This window comes from Phycodurus eques, chromosome 13, assembly GCF_024500275.1.
Source record: "Phycodurus eques isolate BA_2022a chromosome 13, UOR_Pequ_1.1, whole genome shotgun sequence".
NCBI lineage: Eukaryota > Metazoa > Chordata > Actinopteri > Syngnathiformes > Syngnathidae > Phycodurus > Phycodurus eques.
In genome coordinates, this window is record NC_084537.1 from 11,836,077 (window position 1) to 11,861,962 (window position 25,886).

Genomic DNA, 25,886 nt, shown 5'->3' on the forward strand with positions numbered 1-25,886 from the left:
AATTTTTTCCCCCCCAGAGAAGTCTCGGATAGAAAGCAAAAAAAAAAAAAAGTTAGAAAAAGCATACTAGAACATTTAACATTTATTTTTGCTCAATGAACTTTTAAATGGTGGCAGGTGTGAGTTGACTCCCATTTACAATGAGTTTTAATGTGATTGATTACTTACAAACACAGCTACAGTATATTCCCAGTTAAAAGAGGGTGTGCACACTTGTGCAATTACATTATTTCAGGGTGTTTTTTTTATTCCCTTCTCCAAAAGTTTTTTTTCCCCAATTGCTCTTTACAGGTTATGGCACATTAATGATACAAGTTTTGAAAGGATTTATCTTGGCCTCATTTTGTACATTACAAAAACCTGGAATTTGAATAGGGGTGTGCAGACTTTTTATATGCAGTGATGTTCTTTCACAAAGGAATATGTTTTATTTCAGATTTTTTTCAGAGCAAAGTTCACAAGCTGTGCCAGTAACCTCAGTGCCACATGGTTAATGTAAACAAAGTGAGCAACATGTTTTATCCAGTTTTAAAGCATCAATGTTAACATGTGCAGTCCTGTCTGATTGCATCCTTGTTTCTTCAACTTTAGACTGATGGACATGTGCTAACAAAGACCTTGGTCAAAGTTTTTTACCAGGCGTTTGATGTGAAACAGTTTTTGCCGAAGTTCTTTGCTCTCCCTCTTTTTTGCCTGATAATCTGGTCCCTGAAAGAGAAACATTTTCAAACATTATTCCTATGTTAAACATTATTTTTAACAAATGTTTGTCGACCAGCTGCGGAAAAATGGTGGTGTTTTTATTAGGTAATAATTTAATGAATATCAGTGGCAGCCAATAAAAACGTTATCGCCGAGAAAGTACTGTACATTACACTGGAAGAACTGCAAGAAAAACAAAAGCAAACTTAATATTATCAAAGAATAACATACAGTATATTAAAATGAGATTTTTAAGATTACTATATACTAACCACTAGCTAATTCCTATTGGCTGTAGCATTGGACAATAGAATGATTACATTCTTGATCATGTGTTATGTCTTAAAATGTTGCCTATACTATAACTACCTATTATGTGCACATCTGTTTACACTCACCCTTTTAAGATCTTTCAGTCTGTTATATTCATCAACCACACCCTGAGAATAGAAACAATAATGTAATAAATATGCTTAACTGATCAGCATATTTTAATTGTTATTTTCACATCACAACAATAAATTGTCACAAAAAGCATATATACACATTGAAATAATGATGATTTGTGCCATAAATTGACTTGGTGTGAAATCTCAGGATGTTTAGTTGAACACAAAGCCAGTGTTCTGTTTCATGAATGGCAACAGTTGGATACAGTTGCTAATTGTGTCTCCTGCCTGTCAGTATATGTCGCTGGCCTAGATAGATGAACAAAGATGTGTCTTATGTTAAATAGAAAGAATAATTACAAGTCCTAGGAATGGAATGGAATGACTACATTCCATAAGCAAACATTCTCCAATGAGAGGCTACCTGGTACTTCATGGAATCCTTGTCCAGTGAGTGGAGTTCTCGACTCAGCTTGTGAATCTGGTCACAGATGTCATCCATTTCTTCACACAGGCTCTTATAGCGAACCAGGGCGGAGTCGAAATCTCGCCTGTACTGCTGGCGCTGTTGGTCTGAAATGATCTCTGGGTACCGTCTGCACAGGGGAGAAAACATAATAAACGCTTTCTATATTTCATATTTAAAGAATCTGCATGTGCAAGAGACAAACCAGACTCACTATTAGATTGGCTTTTCGTTACATAAATGAAATAATCATTAAACACATATTTTTTACATGATTGCCATTCTAATTTTTGTTGCTTCCAGCAAGTAATTGAGGCCCCCTGTAAAATGTTTATAATTGCCTATATTTATGTGAATTTACCACAAAACATGATCCCAAAACTGTGTAATATCATTTCAAACTCATCTTATAATATCCATCCATCCATTTTCTGTACCGCTTATCCTCACTAGAGTCGCGGGCGTGCTTGGAGCCTATCCCAGCTATCTTCGGCCGAGAGGCGGGGTAGACCCTGAACTGGTTGCCAGCCAATTGCAGGGCACCTATAAACAAACAACCATTCGCACACGCATTCACACCTACGGGCAATTTAGAGTCTTCAATCAACCTACCACGCATGATTTGAGATGTGGTAGGAAACCGGGGTACCCGGGGAGAACATGCAAACTCCACACAGGTGGGGCCGAATTTGAACCCTGGTCCTCAGAAATGTGAGGCAGATTTGCTAACCAGTCGTTCACCGTGCCGCCCTTATAACATTAACTTTAAAATTAATACAGTAGCTTACAGTTAAATTGGTTTTGAAAAAAGTACACAAAGTGCATATGTACATGAACATGTTGAAGAGTCTCCCGTAGCTTCTTCTGTTAACAAACCAGGCTAAACACAGCTCCTCCCCGACATAACAAGATTGTCTCTCAGTCGAGATGTATCAGTTCAACATCATTCAACAACACCATTGTACTACTTTCCTATTGCACAAGGCTTTGCCTCCATCTTGTGACATCTTGGGCATTTCAGCTAATAGGTGAGTTTTTCATCAACCAACCAACAGGAATAATTAAAAAAATAAAAATAAAAAAAACAAAAAAAAAACATTTGTGAATAGTGAACCTGGAATTTGCAGTGGATTACTGTCTAAAATTATATCATTATTGTCTTTGTTTTTATTTGGTGTGCCGTAAAGGGTGCTTAAGACACACAACTAGGCAGGAACATTAGCACTTGGGCTTGGCACCAAGATGCCTCAAGATGGTGGTGAAGTACTCCTTTGCCACCAAAATACGACAAAATGGGGACAAAGTAATAATTATATTACTTTGGGCTGAGCACAAGCAAACAGTTCAGTTGTTTTAGTGAATAATGGAGGATAGGTTCCCACAAAACAACTTGATTACCAGTGAATTCACAAATGGCGAACCTCGAAGGGCTTTACTGTGTACTGAAATAATGATGATCTCGTCTCAATTTGTTTACAAAAATTACTTAGTCGATGTGAAATTCGGGCCTGTTGAGTTGAACACAAAGCTATTTTGTTGGATGAACGGCAACAAGTGGATTGTGCATAGGTAATTGTACCTACTGCCATCTAATAGAAGAGCATTCAATTGTTGTGGCTCTCACGACACGTCACTGGCATAGATAGATGAACAAAGATACATGGTTTGTAGTAAATAAATGCTTTTAAGATCAATTGAGGAAAATTGGATTGGGAATCACTGTTACAGACCACTAAAGTAGGCAATCTGAGGTCACCATGACAACAGTAGTCATGCTCTTCTCTCCATTCCAATGTAGTAGCAAAATTACTACATTGACTGTGTTATTATGGTCCAGTAAGTAGCAAAGGAGGATGAAGTCACCTGAAGAGGTATTGGTCTTGGTGTTGGTCCAGCTCATCGGCAGTGTCTCCTCCAGTGTTGTAAGGGGTTTCATTTCGGAGCTCCACCGTCTCCCGAGCAGCACGATCTCCGTGGTTCCTCTGTTCCCTTGAGCCAGGTTTCCTGCTGCTATCGGCTTCACCTGAGGAGCTGCTGCACAATGCAGGCCTGCTGTTCCGGAACAGAAGGTCAGCCTCTTGATGCTTGCTACTCTCCTTACAGAAGCTGGAAAAATACACAATAAAGCAAATTTTGTGAATACACTGGTGCCTTGAGATACAAGTTTAATTCGTTCCTTGACTAAAACAGAATTTAAAAATAATTATTTTGCCACACTGCATCAATTGAAGTCCATTATGCTGATCCTTTTTAGTGTGCCAGCCTTGGCCACTTGGATGCAGTATTAGATAGACAGACGGCTATACTGTTCATAGGGATGTCTAACTTCTCTGTCAGATCATTAGTGCACCACTAATATTAGTCGTTTTATGCAGAGAATAAGAGTACTGTTATAGCGTCTGTCAACATGTGTTATCGCACCGTTTGTGTTCAATCCGTTCCTTAAAGGGCTGAAGCACCGCAACATAAATTATATTTAGCATTAGCATTAAGCTAGCAGACTGGGCTATGCGGTTGTCATTGCCACGCTATAAGTGCAGTCCATTTACCATTTACCATACAGTGCTCTTACCTCAAGTCTGCACTCTCAAGTCAAAGCAAAAAGTTGGCCGAATGACAGCTGATATTTTAAAAACGAGTCACTCGTATCTCACAGCACCACTGAGCCAATAAACAGAATGAAAAAAAAATTCTGATAACTTTATTGCAAGAATTATACTCCCTACTTAAAACTTCCTTTTGTGATAAAAAATAAAATGGATTACCAAGGCAATTAATACATACTTAACATGTTGCGACCGCACATGTTGCAACTGCCACGAACCAACAGTGAATATGGTCGATGCTTATTATAGCTAACACCAACTCTTGTATTTTCAACTCTGGAGCCACACACTGTGATTTTAGAAATATTTATACACTTACTGTATGTTCAACTGTATGAAAACATGCAAACATGATAAAAAAAATATTAAAAAAAAAAATATTGGGACACTTGGCCATACAGTGCACAGACATGAGAAAATGTAGAGAAAAGTGAAGCCTTGCGAATACTTTCTGGATGCACCAGGTATTACCAGAGCTTCACTTTTAAAAAAATTTAGATAAAAAAAAATTAATACAATCAATTCTCACCTGTTGCTGTTCAAATTTTCCTGGCTGTGACTGAGGCCTGTATCATGGCAGTAGGATGCCACACTGTTTCCCTCACGTAGGTCAGAAGCCCCTTTCTCTGATATAACAAAAGTTGGTGCCCGCTGGGTGCTGCGCCCCTCTCCAACATGGTTTACCTAAACACAGCAAAGAGACATAAGCCAGAGGTGGCAAAAGTATGAAGTAGAAGTCCAGATACTTGTGTAAAGTATAGGCACTCATTGAACTCCATCAATAAAAGTAATGAAAGAACAGAATCTGAAATGTACCCAAGTTATATAAAAAATAAAAAAAAATAAAAAATAATAATACAATAAAAAAATCATAACAAATCAGCTTTTCCCTACTGTAATAAATGGGAATGCAATTAATCTGTTTAAAAAAAAACCATGCCTATTTGTCCGTTAAAAAAGTAGGACTTAACATTATTTATATAATGATACACATTTTGTTTAAAAAACAAACAAACAAACAAACAAACAAAAACTATTCATGATGTCACTGATGGGATAGTGGTACACTGGCCTGACTTTGGTGCGGGCAGCGTGGGTTCAGTTACCACTCGGTGACGGTGTGAATGTGAGTGCGAATGGTTCTCCGTGTCTATATGTGCCCTGTGAATGACTGGCGACCAGTTTAGGGTGTAGTGCGCCTTTCGCCTGAAGTCCGCTAGGATAGGCTCCAGTGCCCCGTGACCCTAACTAGGATAAGTGGTGTTGAGAATGGATAAATGGAACTAGGTATTCATGCAGGGATGTCATATTTTTCAGTCATACTGTATCAAAGCTTTTAATTGGTCAAAATCTTAGGTGGGGAGGTGTAATTGGTTTATTGTGTCTGTTTTATAGGTGCGCTGATGCCCATATGTAGGTATGCACTTTTTTAACTGATATGACCATAATGGGCGGCGCCACGATGGCCGACTAGTTAGCAAATCTGCCTCACGGTTCTGAGGACCCGGGTTCAAATCTGGCCTCGCCTGTGTGGAGTTTACATGTTCTCCCCGTACTTGCGTGGGTGTTTCCTCCCACATCCCAAAAACATGCATGGTAGGTTAATTGAAGACTCTAAATTGCCCGTAGGTGTGAATGCGAATGGTTGTTTGTTTCTATGTGCCCTGCGATTGGCTGCCGACCAGTTCAGGGTGTACCCTGCCTCTCGCCCGAAGACAGCTGGGATAGGCTGCAGCACGCCTGTGACCTTCGTGCGGATAAGCGGTACAGAAAATGGACGAATGGATGGATCTTTCCAATCCAATTAATTGCTTGCATATTAACCTGATAGGATAATTTTCAGTTAGTTGGTAATGTAAATCATAATTATATAATATAATAATTACATTTTCAAAACTATTTCTGATATAGTGTTGTATGTTGTGACTTGTACAGTATTTCACATTTGATCATATATTATACAGTTCTTGCATTCTTATACTACAAGGAGGCATAACTTCTAGGATGCTTTGTGTAGCCGCCCAGGCTGAATCATTTACATCACCACTATGTGGGGATTCATACAGCAGCACAGTGGCAACCCGACCCTTTTATACATTATACATGCATGCCCATACATTAAATATGCCTCCCTGCAAGGCAAAGCATCCTCACTGCGGTACACAAATTGCCCAGAATGGGGACCGCTTTCAAATGAAGCCGCCTCACAATCACTGGGAGAATGTAGGCCAAGGCATTTTGGATAAACTAATTGTGTTCCGTCTCTCCTCATAATGAGTCATACCGGAGAGGATACATTCCTGCTACACTGCTGAAGGCCACAAGAGGCCCCTCTTAGGATGTACAAACAGTGGAGCAGTGACAGGGCTCTGCAGCTGCATGCTAGATGATAAAGCAATCAAAGTGAATGTTACATTTTTACTTTAGTCATATAGGAGATATGAGTGACCTAAGAAGTTTTTCAAGATATGATCAGTTGTTCATCCAATTATTTGCTTTGACTTGAGAGCAAAAACCTGAGATTTGAGCGGTGGGGGGGGGGAATTTAAAATTCAGCGATTGGCTGGCAACCAGTTCAGTGTGTACCCCGCCTCCTGGCCGATGATTGCTGGGATAGGCTCCAGCACGCCCGCGACCCCCGTGAGGAGAAGCGGCTCAGAAAATGGATGGATGGATGGATGGATAATTAAATTAAAAAAAAAAAAAAAGAGGCTTCAAGTTGCTTAGGCCACTCCAAAGTAGTTTACTGGCAAACTAAACATAAAACAAACATCCATCCATCCATCCATCCATCCATTTTCTGTATCGCTTATTATCCTCACTAGGGTCGTGGGCGGGCTGGAGCCTATCCCAGCTATCTTCAGGCAAGAGGCAGGGTAAGAGAATTACATGTGTATATTTAAAACAACCACATAGCTTTGCCTTAGGAAAGTCTGCTTAACTTAATTCTAACAAACAATGCAAAACGCCATAGACGGGCTAAAGAATTGCATCGGTGTCATGTTTCTTCAACGCTTTAAGCAACGGATATTTGAACACCAATGGTAGAGCAACACATATAGACTGATAATATGACAATACTCACAAGCATATGTTCTTGGTCCTCTGCGAAGAATGACTAATATTACTGCAGCTTACTTAGGAGCTGAGATGTCTCCATGTACAGTATATTTGTATGTTTGTATTATACTGACCCCAGGTGGCCAAGGCACCCACACTAAAAGGATCAGCACACTGTCTATTGAATTGAAGCAAAAAAAGTGATAAAAACGTCATTATTAATTTAATTTCTTTACATTCTATTTAATTACGTCAATATATGTTCAGTGCAATATTTAGAGTGTTTTTTTAAATTACTATTTAAAATATTTAAAATATTTTAAATTATTATTTAAAAAACACAAACATTTTAGTTTTTTTGTGAGGCTGGAAGGAATTAATGGAATATCCATATGTGTCATCTTGTGCTATCTTGATGCCAAGCAACTTTGTTAAAGTGAGGTGAGAAGAAGTGGCAGCCGCTGAGACATCATCTGAGACACCCGGTGCTTTGGTAGGTACTGCTGTTTTGGTTGGCAACAAAGATCTGCTGGGCTAAAAAATTTGTGTCAATGCTCGATAGTAAGTATTACAAAAAAAAATATATATATGTCCTGAGTTCTCATTTAGATTCTAATTAAAGCAGTTAATTTTATATTCAGTCCAAGCCAGTAATGATCATGTGTAGGTCAGGACGGACACATCTGCTCAACCAACTTTAAAGAATAAAATAATCTTATAACATTTCTTTATTGTCATGACAGATACTACAATATGTGCTGTTATTGCAGCTATCACTAGTTAATGATCAGACAGAGTGAAACCTGTGTGTGCCGTAGATAAAGACAACGCTATCTCTAAGTCCACAGCAACTTGTATGACTATGCAAGACTTGGTTGTCAGTGGTCAGTTTATGCATTATGCATCTGCGCACGATGGGCTTAACATTTTCTTTCTTTGACTAGAAACCTACAAACACACCCAGATGCTATCCAAATAAATGAGCCTTTTTAAAAATATTAACCAATCCATTTTCAAGCTTGAGCCTATCCCAGCTGATTTTGGACGACAGATGAACTTCAACCTGGCCTGGTCAATAATTTTTGTATGGAATCACAAAAAAAAACAAAAAACAAAAAAACAACCAATTACTCACCCAGTCTTGAACATTCTGCCCCTCTGAATGCCTGACCAGTGGCTCATCCCAGTAAATGTTAGCTTTGCCATGGCGCCAAATTTTGCTACGAGTCTTCCAGGAGTAGTAAGCAGCCAATGACAGGGCCAACACCACCATCAGACTCAAAGCTAATGCTACGGCCTGAGAAAAGAGCATTTAATGAAATTAAATTGAGACCTTTCCTGTTGTCATGAACATGCGTCCACAAAATTTGACTGATACACTGAAGCAGTGGGCAAAACACATGACGGTAATTCACTAGAAGTTTAACTTTTACATCTGCTCATGCACTCTCTGCTGTTACCCTTGCTAGTGAACCTTCGACACTTTGACCACAGCCACATTCTTAACCGCTTATTCATGACTAAATGATCATTGCAAGTTTTTAGGAATTGTCTTACTGACCTCCTCTGGGTCCATGAAGCAGTAGTGGTACAGGTACTGGTTGTACATAGGGAACCCCCCAGGAAAACCAGCTCCTATGCTACCGCTAAGGCTGGGCCTGTCCGGAATGTTCTGGCACATCATCAGGACTGGATTGTACATCATGCTCTGTGAGCTCTGAGACATTGGGTTGACCCCAATCACAAAAATGATGTCAATAATGCCCTGCAATTAAAAAAAAAAAAAAAAAAGTCAGTCAATGCTTTGGCCTCAGAGGACCAGAACTGCAACTTAACTGATTTATTTGCTGACTGGCCCTTGCTGATTTGTTCACAATTAAAGCTGGAATTTTCGCTTTTCAGAAAACTAAGGACACGTGTCCAAATCCGGCCTCGCCTGTGTGGATGCCTGTTTGCATGCTCTCTCCGTGCCTGCGTGGGATTTCTCTGGGTACTCCGGTTTCCTCCCACATCCCAAAAACATACATGGTAGGTTCACTGAAGACTCTAAATTGCCTCTGGGTGTGAATGGTTGTTTGTCTATACGTGCCCTACAATTGGCTGGCGACCAGTTCAGTGTATACCCCGCCTCTTGCTCAGAGGCAGCTGAGATAGGTGCCAGCACACCCGCCACCCTAGTGAGGAAAATGGATGTTGTACTGGATGGATGACCTGACAGCAGAATATTATTATCATGATCTTTTGAAAAATCATCCCTCTCTCGCCCCATCTAATGTCTCCAATTTAATTTTAATTATCATTTTACACCTGGGCATGGCGGGACAAGAATAGCCAATCAGGGGGCGTAGAGACAGGAGGCATGACTGAAGAGATGTCAGTCATTTGCTCACGTGCACCACATGCTCCCGAGCCTCGCACAAAAGGAGTCTATACTGTCGTTTCTTTGTTCTGGTTAGCAACAAAAGTTAGAAAGAAGGAATTGGACAGCTTGGGACGGGACATGAAATGAGGCTAGAGTCAAATCTTGCAAGCATTTTGAAAACTTGCATACCCTTAATGAATAAAATAATAATTTCAAAACTGCATATGAATAACAGGCTCTCCTGCATGTTTGGGTACAAGACATTCATTAGTGAATTAGCTGTTGACACAAAATGAATATTATCAAACATTTATTGAGCACCAGTATGTGCCCCCTGTGCTGACGCTGACACTGGAGGCAGGCCCGGCAGAGAAGCTTCTTTTGACTATGCCGGGGCCAGAAACATGCTCCAAAGGTCCCTAACGTCCAGATTTCATCTGTAGAAAGCCTTGAAATAAGCTGGGAAACATGACGGACCCGGACATTTGTGGTAAACTGTGGGCTGAACCATAGTCCGTCTTTGAGCCTCCGGGACTCAACAGCCCTGTCCCTCCACAGCTCGTCACGAATGCCTTGATAGACCATCAGAAAACTTAGCAACACTTGAATAAAGAGAAATAAAATTGACAAAATCCCACCGCGCAATACATTTCAAGAAAACTGGGTTGACGTGACTGCAGGGAACATAGTTAAAACTTTGCCTTAGGTTCATTTTAAGATTACATTTTTCATAGGTGTGAATGTGAATGTTAATGGTTGTTTTGTCTTTATGTGCCCTGCAATTGGCTGGTGACCGTTCCAAGGTGTACAGCTTAGCTTCGGCTTATTTTGGGCTCCAACTCACCTGCAACCCAAAAGACGATAAGCAGTATAGAAAATGGATGTATGCATAGACATGCCTCACCTGAAGGACAGCTAAGATGGTGTCACAGATGAACACAGTGAGGTAGAAGCTAGATCCTCTTATGGCCCGTGACCGGGAAAAACTCCCCACCAGGAACCCCAGTGAAACCAAGAAGTTGAGGGCAGCCATGGAGATCATTGCGGCCTTGGCGGACTGCGGGGTCATGTAGGAGCTACTGTATCCATAGCTGCCTCCATAGTAGCCTTGGCCCGCACCTGGAACACTCCCTGCGCCGCCAACAACACTGTAGCCAAATCCATTTATGTCCCACACCAATGTTGATGCCACACAGGCAAAGATGAGGAAACACATGAGCACTGTGGCTCCCTGGAGGGTTTTGACAAAACCAGGTGGTGAAAACCATCGGTAGAAGCGTTGAGGCGTCTCCTCCACGTATTGGGACTCTGCGAGGGGTTTGGAAGTGTAGCTGACATAATTGCTGATGGGGGAGTGCCTGCTTCTTTCGGGATTCAAGCTGTGGGAGGTGGCGCTGTAGGGCGGGCTGTACAGAGGGCAGCTGTCATAGTGCCGAGGTTCATACATGGTTTAGTACCACGATTACTTAAAAGTTTTTTCCTGGATAAAAGGATAAAGGATACAAAAAATGAATAGTTTATTTGAGGCATCTTTCCATATTTGGTAATGCAGTTTAAAAAGTGTTCACACTGGACACTGATAAGTTTGCACTCTTTAAGCAGGGGTAACCAACCTTTTTGAAACAGAACTATTTATTGGGTACTGATTAACCAGTTTGATATAAACTTCTGAATATGGAAATACAAAGTCTGTACTTTTTTTTTTTAAGTCCAGGATTTTATTACTTTTACCATATCTTTTTTAAATCAAGCACCTGTATTTCTAGTTCAGTACAGAGAATGAGTACTTTTGCCACTTTTTGGTGGTTTTGGTTTCAACTCAGTGAGGTTGAGGATGAAGTGATTGACTGGTGATCAGTTCATAGTGTAGTCCACCTTTTGCCCGAAGGAAGCTGGGATAGCGTCTAGCTCCCCACAAGAGTAAAATCTAGCTTAGCATGGGTACAAAACGTGCAATTTGAAAAATTGTAAAGGTCCCATATTTTGGCTTTTAGACATCTGTAGAGTGACTCGCTCAGGACTTAGTATAAGTGTGTCAATTTCATTAAAAAAAAAAAACACCTTGGTTTTGTCATACGTGTGTCCACAAAAGGCCCCTCTGACAGCTACGTACATCTGTTTGACCCAGTTTTGTATCCGCTTTGTCCATATTTGGCTAAGATTGCCCCCTTTCCTCTGATTGGTTGCCTCCGTGCAGAAGACCCACTTGTAAGAGCACAAGTTTGTTATGTTGGCAGCGCCGGCTCGGGAGTGGAGAGGTAGGCGGAGATCTTAGATAAGCCCGAGAAATTCGAATGACCTGATTTTAATTTATATTTCACTTTTATCGAGGCACCATAGAGCCAATATTACATCCCAAATACTAGAAAAAGTTGGTTTGGTAAAACATGGCACCTTTAATGTTGTATTTCTGCACTTCACTACTCTTAGGTGTCACTGACCATTCATCTCTCCAGTGGAACTCAAACCAACAAGCTTTAATAATTCAGACTGAAGACAACTGAGAGGCAAGGGCGGCCATGTGTGGTGTCTACTGTGAGGAGAACCAACTTGTGTTCCTTCCTACCGTTTGTTACTGTTGTGTGTACCTGCCTTGTGCATGGAAAAGCAACAAGCAACTCAGTAAGCTTGGAGAGGTTTGATTGTTGATCAATAGCAGGAATGGCAATCTCTCACCACCTCATGACTAGATTTGAATAAAGTTGAGACGCTACAATGCGATTTGATTGCGGATATTAACGATGCATCTTAGATCAATGCACAATTTTTTGAATATGAATTAAATTTCAAGTGACTGAAATTTCAAGTTGTCCCCTGTCTATTTGTGGTTAACTATTCACAATTGAATAATTTGCTTTTTTTTTTTTTTTTTTCTGTGGAACCTATTCACTAAAAAACTCACCTATTTGGATATTTTTGTGCTCTTTCTATAGCACCCCAATATGCCACCAAATCCCTGGCTAATAGGAAAATAGTAATTAGTGTCAAGGAAGTATGTTGAAGTGATACATCTATATGTCATGGAGGAGCTAAGCTTAGTCAAGGTTCCTAGTGAAAGCTGGGGGAGTCTTTGCCGCATGTACTTGTAAACGCTCACTTCAGGTAATTTTTTTTTTTTAAACTAAATAAGCCATTTACTTTTGAGGGTAATTCTGTAAAATGCGTTTGAAATGATAAAGTGTTTTAAGATTATAGTTAGTTGTATATTTAACTGTAAACCATTGATTGTTTTTCATTTTTTCCCCTAATTGTCATTTGCTTGCGTAGTTTTAGCCATTTATTTCTAGATTGTTTCTAAAAGGTTGGCAAAGACACTGTACAGGTTAAAAACAGAGTAAAAACTCTGTTGGGGGTTTAGTGAATTTCTCCCACCATTAACCAATTCCTTCCATTATTCACCTTTTATAGATTAAATTTAAATGGAAATTATTTGTCTGAGTAAAATAGGCGCTTCTTTTAATAAGAGGCTGAATTTAAAACAAATTCCACAATATTGTATACATTAAATATTATATTGAAAGGCACTTGCTTTTGTTTAATAGCATTAAACTATGTTATATATTGTAAACAATGGTTCAATATTAGGTACACTTGCACAATATTCATCCACTACAAGACCTGTGGAGATTTTATGTTTAGTTTTGATAGACACTATCAGAGTGGTATTAATTCAACAATATGATTACTGTTGTTTTGTATGATTGATATTGAGGTTTGCGGTTAACGCCTGTCTTTCAAAAACCAATGAAGTGGTACAAAAACACCTTTAAGCTACGCTCACATTAAACCTGTAAACACAGCAACGCAACTTACCCGAACGTTCAATTTTAGCCCCGTCCACTTTTAGCGTGACCCTTGAGTTTACGCTAAATCCACGCCACGCGCGGAGACCTTCTTTCGGCCTCTTTTGTCATGATTCGACAGAAGAAAAACACGCCAGGGAAGAAACAACACAGCGGACTTTCTTCTTGTCACGGCCGTGGAGCCGCCGTCACTCTGCCCCGCGTCTCAGCGAGGTGAGGACGCCCGATCGACCAAAAGTGAGCCCACGGCCCAACCCACGTCGAGGAACACGTGGAAAGTTTGCTCCGGAAATGGATGCACTTTCATGGGGGGAATTGTTTTAATATAACAATAATAATAATATTTGGTGAAATCTGGAGAAGGAGTGGGCAAATATTTGTGTTCAAGGGCCACATTTGTTTTTGCTAATCAAAAAGGACAAACGGGTCAGCTCATTTGTAGATGAGGTAAAAAAGATATGACGTAAAATATGTAATATCCATCCATCCATTTTCTACCGCTTATCGGAGGTCGGGTCGTGGGGGCAGTAGCTTTAGCAGGGACGCCCAGACTTCCCTCTCCCCAGCCACTTCATCCAGCTCTTCCGGGGGGATCCAGAGGCGTTCCCAGGCCAGCTGAGAGACGTAGTAACTGTACTCTAACTTGTCCATAGGTGTGAATGCGAGTGCGAGTTTCTCCACATGAACCCTGCGATTGGCTGACGAGCAGTCAAGGGTGTACTCTGCCTCTTGGCCTAAGTCAGATAGGATCCAACTCACCGGTGACCCTAATGAGGACAAGCAGTACATAAAATGGGTGGATGGATGTGTTAAAGTCAACTGAATCAACAGAAGTGAGGCAGTTTATACTTGAAAAGGCAAATTCCATTAAAAAAAATTAAAAATCATCTATTACTATATTTCTACATGCAATTCATTTTTGTGTTTTCACTTCAAAATTAACATAGCTTGTTGTTTTCAGTTTACAGTAAAGTACAGGCGTTTCATTTCCTTGAAATAATAATTACAGTAATGAAAAAAAAAACAACAACACACAAGAAAAGATACTGGTCACTGATTGTAAAGGCCGATAGTGGCAGTGCCAATAAAACATAACAGAATTGTAGAAAAACAAATCAAGATACTGTACACAAATAAAAATAAATTAGGAAGCCATCACATTAACATATTATTGTGTGTTCACAATAATATAATACAATAACATGCCGTTGGAAAAACTTCACTCCAGGGAGGATGGCCCACAATAAGAAAATAACGTCATATAATAAGAATTTAACATTCGTATAAAATAAAAGTCACGCTATTTGTCAAATTTGGATGTATCCTGGTCAAAAACACGGATTCTGTTTTTTACGTGGCTCAGTTTGGCTTTCAAGTAGTCACAACGTTGCTTTTTCTCCAAAAAAGCAGGATCCTGTAACAGAAGAAGAAGCAGCTACAATTATTGTTGATCAAATTCCCTCCTGCCAGTTCCATTTGTAATGTAATGTCAGTAAGAAATTCCACAGCAGAATCATTGACTCTTTGCATGACGGTATTGTGCTATAGTAGTATTTGTGAGATGTTTGAATGAGGCGGCACGGTGAATGACTGGTGAGCACATCTGCCTCACAGTTCTGAGAACCGAGGTTCAAATCGCCTGTGGGGAGTTTCCATGTTCTCCCCGTGCCTGCGTGGGTTTTCTCCGGGTACTCCGGTTTCCTCGCACAGCCCAAAAACATGTGTGGTAGGTTGATTGAAGACTCTAAATGTGAATGTGACGACAAATATTTGTTTGTTTCTATGTTTCCCTGCCATTGGCTGGCGACCAGTTCAGGGTGTAGCTCGCCTCCTGCCCGAAGATAGCTGGGATAGTCTCCAGCACGCCCGTGACGCTTGTGAGGATAAGCGGTACAGAAAATGGATGGATGGATGTTTGAATGAGCTGTTTTCTCTATGAGAGGATCACTTACGCTCTTTTTCTGCTCATACTGCTTCAAGATGTTTTTAATCCTGTCTCGGTCCTGGGAAAAAAAACAACAACAAATGGTTGAAAAGTTTCATTAAGTACAGTACACACAACATTGGGTACATAGGCACATAAGAGAAGATACAAAAGTTGTATCAAAAGTAAGTAAAAACATTCTCAGGTATTATTATAACAATATGCTTTGCACATACTGAGAGGTATTTTTAATTTGGCCACTTTTATAAACATGCAAGTGTGCCTAACACATATTCATTTGGCACAGTGTTGGGAAGTAAGGAAGCACAAATATTATACTGTTCTCAAGTAGATTTGTTCTGTGCTTAAATTTCTGATGACCTTTTACTTTTACTTCCTCCATTTGAAAACATCTGTATTTTCTATTCCTTACTTTGTCAAAATAAACTTTTTTTTATAGTGGCTCTAAGCAGAAATCCGTGTTTTGTTTCGAAATACGTTAAATATGTGTGAAGATAAGTGCTGAAAACATATGCAAAGACATAACAATATAGTGCTGAATTGTTGAGATATAGCTTAAGCATCCTTTTCACCTTTTGCATGGTCCTGATTTTGTGGGCGGGGCTAAAACACTGCCCTGTGACATCACAGGTCTGGGGCTTATGCTTTCTAGTGCGAGTTCCCTCCCCCCACTATATAAGGACAAAGTGACGTCGTTTCGTTTGGCTGTGCTGCTCAGTTGAGTGTTAGCTGTGCTTAGCTTCCATAACAAGGTCCATTTCCTCCTCCAGCGTGCAGTTAGCAAGCTAACTATGGCCCCAACCCGGAAATCCGTCTTCGCTGGATGCCTCAATTTACAGAACAGCTCGGTGATGTTATTTAAGCTCCCAAAAAATTAGGAAATAAAGAAGCGATGGATTGACTTTTTGAAGACACGCAGATGGCGACCTGAACATCAACGCTACCACCCAACTCTGCAGGACACATTTAAAGATGGATAGTTTAGTAAACTTTCACCAGAGGCAACATGGCTTCGTGGGTAACTTGATACTAGTGAATGGTGGAGTTCCGACTGTCTGACTCCATTGGGCTTCCTCTTACCGTCAACAATGAGGGTAAGTTGACTTGTGTGCTTATTTTATAGTCCACAAAATTAAATTAACCATTAATTAATTTCAACATCAAAATTAATTAACCATTACATTTTGATGTTGAGCCTCCTAACGTGATTTTACATCGTATAAGCTATCACCCCCTCAGTATGTTTGTGTCCTTTTGGCGCATCCATTCGACACGCCCACAGCGTCCGAGAGCCGAGAGGTGGCCCTTATTATTCAGGTTTTGAAGACTGATTTTATACACTTACCGATTTTTTTTATTCATTCAAATTTGGCAGGCTTGTTAACATTACTCTTCTTCTCTGTGATGTGTCGAATTTACATGACATTTTTTGGGCCTGTTTAGTGCCACTTTAACCTCTGCGTTTGACACAACGTAAACGAGACATTACTAGAGAGAGTAAAATCCAACCTTGGCGGAATTTAGATTGATTGAGACCTTGGGGACTCAAAGTTGATATAAAAAGTCTATTAAAAGTCATTACACCTCTGTGTCAAATACCAGGGTTTGTGATATACAGGTGCATCTCAATAAATTAGAATATGCGAGAAAAGTCAATATATTTCAGTACTCACATGATATACTGTAGATTCATTAAACATTTGGGAAAATACTTTTCAGAGTGCAATATTCCTGCCTAATTTATACATGAAACATTATGTTCATTGTTTTTTGATTGTTTGCTACGTTGATATTCTCTTTTCTAGAGATGGTGAATTTTAAGTTTTTATTTTCCGGAAGCTATAATCATGAAAATTATACAGATTTAAAACAAGGGTTAGGTTCACTCTGAGCATGTGTAGTGCATCTCTGTAATAGTTGCACGTTTTGAATTGAACTACCTAACTAAATTAAGCTTTTGACACTATTCTAATTTGTTGAGCTGTACTTGTATACAAAAAATGAGACCAAGATAAATCACTCCAAAACGTTTTCCACCCTTAATGTGACATATAACAACGCAATTTAATTTGTAAAAAAACCAAAACAAAACTGCAGCAATCTTTTTGAGAAGGTAAGTAAAAATAAACAACTTAGATAACATGGTTGCACAAGGGAGCATACCTTCTTCTAACTGGGATGTGGCTGTGTTCAGAATTAACCATTCAAACTCATGTTAAATGAGAGTCAACCTGGCATCATTTAAAGAGCATGTGATTAACCCTAAATACATTTAGGATGTAGTGGTCTTTTCCTGACATATTTTCTGCCTGGTAGCAGAAGTCCAAAGGTTTTATGCTAAAAAAGAATGCTATTTGGAACCGTCCATAATTCCTCCACCTTGTCTCAGGCCCCAGCTACAGCTGAAGAAAAACAGCCCAACAGCATAATGCTGCCACCACCATGCTCCACTGAAGGTGTATGTTGTTATTTTGGAGATGAGCGATGTTGTGTTTGCGCCAAACATACATTTTGGAATTACCGTAATGCCATTAGGTTCAACCTTGGTTTCATCGGACCATAAAATGTTCTCACGTTTGGAAGATTTTGTGTTTAACATGATTTCAAATGTGATTTGTTATTTCTGAACACAGTCACATCCTACTTATAAGAGTGTGTGCACAGCTGAGCAACCACATTGTCTGAGTTGTTTATGTTTACTTCTCTCAAAGAGGGTTGTTCAGGTTATAGGTCACAAGAAAGGTGGAAAAAAGTTTTGAAATTATTTATCTTGAACTCATTGTTTGACCTTACAAAAACCTGGCATTTGAACAGCAGTATGTAGACTTTTTACAACCCCAATTCCAATGAAGTTGGGATGTTTCAAAAAAAGCTGGGACTGGGTCATGTTTACCACTGTTTTACATCACCTTTTCTTTTAACAACATTCAATAAACGTTTGGGATCTGAGGACATAATTATTGAAGCTTTGTCAGTGGAATTCTTTCCCATTCTTGCTTGATGTACAGCTTCAGCTGTTCAACAGTCCGGGGTCTCTGTTGTGGTATTTTACGCTTCATAATGCGTCACACATTTTCAATGGGAGACAGGTCTGGACTGCAGGCAGGCCTGTCTAGTACCTGTACTCTTTTACTACAAAGCCACGCTGTTGTAACACGTGCAGAATGTGGTTTGGCATTCTCTTGCTGAAATAAGCAGAGGCGTCCATGAAAAAGACGTTGCTTGGATGGCAGCATATGTTTCTCCAAAACCTGTATGTACCTTTCAGCATTAATGGTGCCTTCACAGATGTGTAAGTTACCCATGCCATTGGCACTAACACAGCCCCATACCATCACAGATGCTGGCTTTTCAACTTTGCGTCCATAACAGTCTGGATGGTTCTTTTCCTCTTTGGCTCGGTGGACACGACGTCCTCAATTTCCGAAAACAATTTGAAATGTGGACTCATCGGACCACATAACACTTTTCCACTTTGCATCAGTCCATCTTAGAGGAGTTCGGGCCCAGAGAAGCCGGCGGCGTTTCTGGGTGTTATTGATAAATGGCTTTTGCTTTGCATAGTAGAGTTTTAAGTTGCACTTACGGCTGTAGCGTCTAACTGTATTTATTGACATTGCTTTTCTGAAGTGTTCCTGAGCCCATGTGGTGATATCCTTTACACATCGATGTCTGTTTTTGATGCAGTGCCGCCTGAGGGATCAAAGGTCACAGGCATTGAATGTTGGTTTTCGGCCTTGCCGCTGACATGCAATGATTTCTCCAGATTCTCTGAACCTTTTGATGATATTATGGACCGTAGATGATGAAATTGCTAAATTCATTGCAATTGTACGTTGAGGAACATTGTCCTTAAACTGTTCGACTATTTTCACACGCACTTGTTCACAAAGAGGTGAACCTCGCCCCATCTTTGCTTGTGAATGACTGAGCAATTCAGGGAAGCTCCTGTTATACCCAATCATGGCGCCCGCCTGTTCCCAATTAGCCTGTTCACCTGTGGGATGTTCCAAACAGGTGTTTAATGAGCATTCCTCAACTTTCTCAGTCTTTTTTGCCACCTGTCCCAGCTGTTTTGGAACGTGTTGCAGCCATAAAATTCTAAATTAATGATTATTTGCTAAATACAATAATGTTTATCAGTTTGAACATTAAATATCTTGTCTTTGCAGTGTATTCAATTAAATATAGGTTGAACATGATTTGCAAATATCATTGTATTCTGTTTTTATTTATGTTTAACACAACGTCCCAACTTCATTGGAATTGGGGTTGTATATCGAAGGATTCGTGGTAAATGCGTTGTCTTGTGACAGCCTAAAAATCACAAGCTTCTGGTGTAAAAACAAATTCTTTATCTAAGCTGAAAGTACATACAGTATGCAGCTATGGTTTATTTTTCTTTTGATATCATTAGCTAATTTGGCAGTTTTTGTTCATATCATTGTATATTGCATAAAAGCCTGAATTAATGAAAAGAGGGAAACAATTTTGTGTCCATATTAGTCATCAAAACATGTATTATATATGATTGACAGTTAAAATAAAACAATCCCTATTTTTGCCACCTCTGATTTTGTGTCATTGCAACGAATTATTGATTTAACACGGGTCATTAGATAGCCATACCTCTCTGCTTTTTCCATCTGTGGTGAGTCGTGCTATGACAGCATCCAGCTCACTGAACTTATTCAGCGTGGTGCTGATGTCTTTGTAAAGCTCTTTGTACTCCTGATACTGGTCATTGAACACAGCTTTGTATTTTTCCCTTTCTTCCACACAGCTGATCTCTGGGTACTTCCTGCAGGAAAGGATATGACACTTAACTTGTCACACGGACCCACGCTAACCATTCATGCAGATGTTTCCAAATTGTTTGCTCACAGGACGTAGTCTGCAATGATCTGCACTTTGGGGATGCACGCAACCGGCTGTTTTTTTTTCTGACAGACAGGACTCCTCTGGATGTCAGAGGTAAGCCCATGCTGATTGTTTGGACCTTTGTTCCCTCTGTTGTCTGCTTCAGTCTTGAACGAGATGTGCTTTGGTTTAGGTGGGGACAGGAGGTTGGAGCGAGGGCTCTCCCCTGGATACTGAAGGTAAAAAAGTGTCACTTTTGTTAGCAAGTATCTGAAAATATACTACTCAGAAAAAAATGGGTTATTTGGCTTCTGGGTGAAAGTTCAGGATGAACCTAAAATCCACTATAACGTTTACAGGTGAATTTAAATTTGACCTTCTTGAAACCTTTGAATGACCAGCTGTTCAAAATTTCAGTACTTTTTGCACAAAATTTCCAAGGACATCAACTTCTATGTCTTTCTGTAACTCCTCCAGTCTCTCTGTTGTTATCCGCTGATGATGCTCTAAACTCAGCAGCCATTGCATCCTGTCTGAAGCCTCACTATTCTCAGTTTCAATTCACGTGTGTGATAACAGAACTACTAGGTTTACTGCAACTTGAACATTTTCACATTACATTTAACCCCACTAAATTGTTGTGTGGGCAAAATGACTCAAATTGCCATACAACATCTCCACGTGTGAAAGCAGAATTTACTGCTCCTTGTCATTTGTCACATTTTGAATACACTAAAACAAGTCCACAGGCAACTTAGTTATGTTAAAGTGTTTGGCAGCAAAAAAAAAAAAAGAAGCTGATTCACCAAAACCAAATAACAGCAAACTCACTGCAGATTGTCTTGACTGACGTTAAATTACATCAGATTTGCTTTCCCTCCTTTTGTTCTGTGGCTGATTTTGGCTTGTGTGCTTTCCATTAGTGGGATTGCTAATGTCACTCATTGTAAATCTGTAGCTTGAAAACAAATCTAATTAAAATAACTTGGCAGACATTTCAGTGATGTGATGCACAAATGGCATTTTAACTTTTGGAATTGCTGTGTGCGAAATGAAGCACAGGAGATTTAAAAAAAAAAAAAAAAAAAAAAAAAAAAAAAGGGCATAACATAAATATTAAAAAAAAAAAAGAGTTTGTGAGTTTAATTCGTTCTGTGACCACACTCGTATCTCAAAACACTCTTATCGTAAATCACCTTTCCCTTTATCTTTCAATAAATGGAAATGCCATTAATCTGTTCAAGCCCCACCCCCCCCAAAAAAAACATTTGTGTAATGTGTTTTTTTTAAGAAGGAAAATATCACTCTATAATATTCTACTTTATAAAACCATATATTAGTAGCCTAATTAAATACAATGTAAATAATTAAACAGTTTGTGAATTATGATTAAATCATTGCACCTCCTTCTGGTGTGTGCGACTTGACCACTGGCGGCAGTATACGGTAATACAGTCATGCAGACAAAAACAAAGAGTTTCACAACTACTGTAAGTGACTCAGTAAGCTGCTGTCATATTATTTATTTGCAGAGGATGAAGAATATATGCCTGTGAGTCTTGTTAAATTGTCTGTCTACATATGTTTGTGCACCATTTGTGTTCAAATATACGTTGCTTAAAGCCTTATACAGCGCCACATACAGTCGGTGCTATTCATTAGAGTGTTTGTTTTTTCCACATTATGTGTTTGCATTAAGCTAGCAGACTTTAAGGCAAAGTGATGGGGTTGTTTTAAATACATGTATAATTATTTTTGTTTTATGTTGAGTTTTGGAGGAAACTGGGAATGGAAAATAACATTTTGAAGCCTTTTTCAAAATATTTTTCATTAATTCAATCTGCCAAACTGCTGCTTGTGTGAAGTGAGTTGAGTCACCATATAGCCCTTGTTTTTTAGTTTGCGCTGGCAAGTCAAAGCAAAAAAATCGGCCGAACGACACCTCGTTTCTTGCAAAACTCGTCGTAGGTCGAGTACCTCATATCTCAAAGCACCACTATCATGGAAATGTAGCGGCATGTTTGTCACACAAGTTTTCCTCACCATTGCCTTGTCCTCAAAGTCCACCCTCTCCCTTCGCCCGGCTTCATGTCGCCACATCTTCAGACAGACCAGGAAACTCCCCAGATACATTGTCATGTTGATGAAGATAAAAGCAGTTCCCGCCATCTGGCCCCCCTCGACTCGGCACAAACCGCCCAAGATGGGGCTGATACCGACGGTCATGTAGCACAGCCCCCCGCGGTTCAAGTCATTAAGATATACGATGGCTGCCGCCATGTAGAGTAGAAACAATGTTATATTAATCAAGGCCTCTGTTAGGGGCCACCAGGGTGCATCGAGCAGGATGGTGCGGTAATACATTGTCATTCCCAACACCAGGACGATCATCGTCAAAACCCAACACACTCCTGCCACAGACACGACAAAGGGAGTCATAGGCCCCCCGTAGCTGTATCCCGTCAGGCCAAGCCCGTTGTTGTAGACGCCATTATACAGCCCGTACGTGTTGGACCATTCGCTGTCTTTGTGAATGTAGCCAATGACACAAGCAAGCACCATAGCTCCGAATAGAAGCTCAATGCCAGCCAGAAGTCGGAGCAGGCCTGGCCATGACTTCAAGTAAGAGTACTTCTGGTTGTACACCTCCAATTTCTCAGCGTAGTACTCCACAGGATGGATGCTTGTGAGTAGAGAGTCCTCATTTGGGCTTTGGGAGGTTTCTTTTAAAAAAGGTTTTTCCGCGGTTTCATCCCATTTCATGCGCTGCGGAAAGGGACTTACAGGAGGACTCACTCTGGTTCCGTTAGGGAGGATCTGAATCTCACCACTACTGGTTTCAGAGTCAGGCGCACTCTCTCTTCTCCGCTTCCAGTAATGCTTCATGCTGCCCCATGAATTGGGGATGAGGGACTTCATCTTATTGAAGCTCCCTTTTGTGTCATTATTGTCCTTCTGTACATAAGGTGGAGCACTAGATCTGTTACTTGGGGAGTCATCATCACCCTTGCTGGTTTCTGGTGTGGGCGTGTGGATGACCCACACAGGCACTCCAGTGGGCTTCTTCATAGTGTGGGCTAATTTCAGTGATTCACTGAAAAAAGAGGAGTGACAGAATCATTCTGCAAGAAGAGAAGCCAGATGTAATTACCATGTTTGAGTATACATAATAACAACAAAAACGAGAGTAATTGATGACAACCCTAACAGTTTTTAACGTTAATATTGTAATAGTTTAAACCAGGTGTGTCCAAACTTTTTCCTTCCAAGGGTCCGCGTGTGTTTGGGAGATTTTATTATTGTCTGGTGAAACCAAGGGTGAAATATTTTGTATGTTTGCGTAAACACAACACTGTCCCTCACCGGTAGAACATCAAACCTACAGTGAAAGCAGCATCATGCTTTGTTTTTCTTCAGCTGGAACTGGGGCCTTAGTCAAGGTGGAGGGAATTATGAACAGTTTAAAAAAACAGCCTGTGTTCGCGCAAAACCTTCAGGGTTCTGATAGAAAGCAAAAAAGAACAAATGTCAGGAAAAGCCTACCAGAACATCTGAACTTTATTTGGGCATAATCAGAGGCACTCTAAATGATGACAGGTGTGTGCCGAGTCCCAATTAACATGACTTTGGTGATTGGTTAATTCTGAGCACTGCCACGTCCCTGTTATAAGAGGGTGTGCAAACACATTATTTCACTTGTTTATTTTCAGTTGCCCTCTCAAAAATATTGTTCGGGTTATAGGACACATTAATGGTGGGAAAAGTTTTTAAATAATTCATCTCTGTCTCATTTCTTAATATTACAAAAACCTGCCATGTGAACATGGTTGTGTAGACTTTTTAACATTCACTTTATATGATATATATAGTTATTTAAAAACAGCTAGGTTTGCCCCTTTACTGAGCAGCAGCAGAATTACATCTCCACATTCAGCACCAAAACAAGAGCAATCTGTGCTAAACTGACCTTGACATGTGAAGCACACACATTAATGTGATTTGCTGTTTTAACTGAATCATCTTTATCATAGGGCTGCTGTGAAAAGAAAATGTGCTACTATTTTAGTTGCAAATAGGTGGAAAACAAGGATTTAAGAGATGAAAACAGACTTCTTCTCGGTTCTTGCCTTACTATCCAGTGTAAAAAGTAAGTAGTAAAATGGAGGAAAATGACACGGGCTGAGTCGCAGGCGGAGTAAAACAGGCGAGACTGTATATGGCCCCCGTGTTGTAATTTGGACAACCCTGGTTTCAACCCTAAATAGACCACAAACTCTGATGACAAAAAATATATACTGTACAGTATTTGTCTGCATATTCATGATTCGCTACTCTCCTCTCCGTGGAAATTAAATTTCAAAAGGTGGAAAGGTAAAAGTGCAGTGGTTCTTTAAGGTTTTACAGTAACCCCTAGGAAATACCAAATACCTCCAAATTACCAACATTAAAATACAGTAGCATAGCCTTAGTGTTAATCAAAAACGTGACAGAGGTTTTAGTCCTAATATGTATATTTATTATTACTGTAAGCTACTGTAACAGTAGGCGTAGTTTGAAAATCAACAGTGCTTAAATATAGAAAAACAGGGGGGAAAAAAACTACATTAATATTGATTCAATTAAAGGGTAATGTTCAATAAAATAGTTTCTAACTAAAAGTTTTTAAATCAAACAGCTCTTAAAGATTAAATCAAAATGTACTGTCCTTAAAGTTAAATACAACTGAACTGTACATAACAAATGTCCTGTACTGGATGAAAAATAAGTTTAAGCTACTGAAGAATTATGCAATTTGATTATTTCACGTAAATATTAGAGAATAGAGCAAGATGTTAGAGGAGCTGACAGGCTTCATCAGCATTTTGTCATCTCTTCTAGTATTGGCTTGGCTGAAAATTTGTTTTTCTACAAACACAAGTTGTGGATTTCAGCTTTAAGATGGGACCAAGGATATCGAATAAATGTTCAAACGGCTTTCCACACTGAGTTGTGTATCTAAGTGTAAGACAAGACTACGTAGCACAATCGATCTCGAGTACTACGACACTATATAGTCCATCATAAAGGCGTCCTAGTGTACTGTAAAACAAACTAACAGCAAACCACAACATAACCAACATGAATAAGTCACTTGACGTGACAATGGAAACTAGCGGAGGTCAATTTACCTTTAGGTCTTCTCCATGACGAATTGCTCCGGTCATGGAGGTGTTTAGTTTCTGCCCTGGAACTGATATGGACAGCAAAATGGCTACTCTGCCCGCCAGGTCCACAAGCCCCGACCTTTCTCAATCTCTCCAAGTGACTCACTGTCGGCTTTTGATATTCACTGAAACACACACACACACGCGCCGCACACAGGCGGCAAGTAGGTGGGAGGTGAATCTTAAATATTAAACCTGAACTGCTTGTGCTGACTGGTACGAGTAGGTTAATCTGTAAAAGAGAGAGAGAGAGAGAGAGAGAGAGAGAGAGCGAGAGAGAGAGAGAGAGAGCGAGAGCGAGAGAGAGAGCGAGCGATATCATCATTAGACATTCAATTATTATTTATTCCCAATTTTTTATTTAGTTGTTTTGTTTTTTATGAGGGGGACCAACCCCCCAAAACACTTAGTGGTTCTTCCCCACTTATTCAAGAATTCTTTTGGTTTCAATTTTATTAAAATGTTTTTCAATGCAATTATGATGGGCAT

The 25,886-nt window shown here is 39.9% G+C and overlaps 1 protein-coding gene across 1 annotated transcript; it reads right to left on the reverse strand.

Annotated features, from left to right (window-relative positions):
• Positions 1 to 302: 302 nt before the first annotated feature.
• Positions 303 to 25,557, reverse strand: LOC133411727 (uncharacterized). Its single transcript, XM_061694388.1, has 14 exons — positions 25,362 to 25,557; positions 22,042 to 23,315; positions 20,218 to 20,426; positions 19,963 to 20,134; positions 15,341 to 15,391; positions 14,694 to 14,802; positions 10,490 to 11,037; positions 8,785 to 8,988; positions 8,359 to 8,520; positions 4,693 to 4,847; positions 3,421 to 3,663; positions 1,516 to 1,687; positions 1,101 to 1,142; positions 303 to 708 (listed from the first exon to the last, which is right to left on the reverse strand). The coding sequence occupies exons 2-14, from the start codon at positions 23,260 to 23,262 to the stop codon at positions 607 to 609; spliced, it is 3,390 nt and encodes a 1,129-aa protein (XP_061550372.1). The 5' UTR covers positions 23,263 to 23,315; positions 25,362 to 25,557; the 3' UTR covers positions 303 to 606.
• Positions 25,558 to 25,886: the final 329 nt, after the last annotated feature.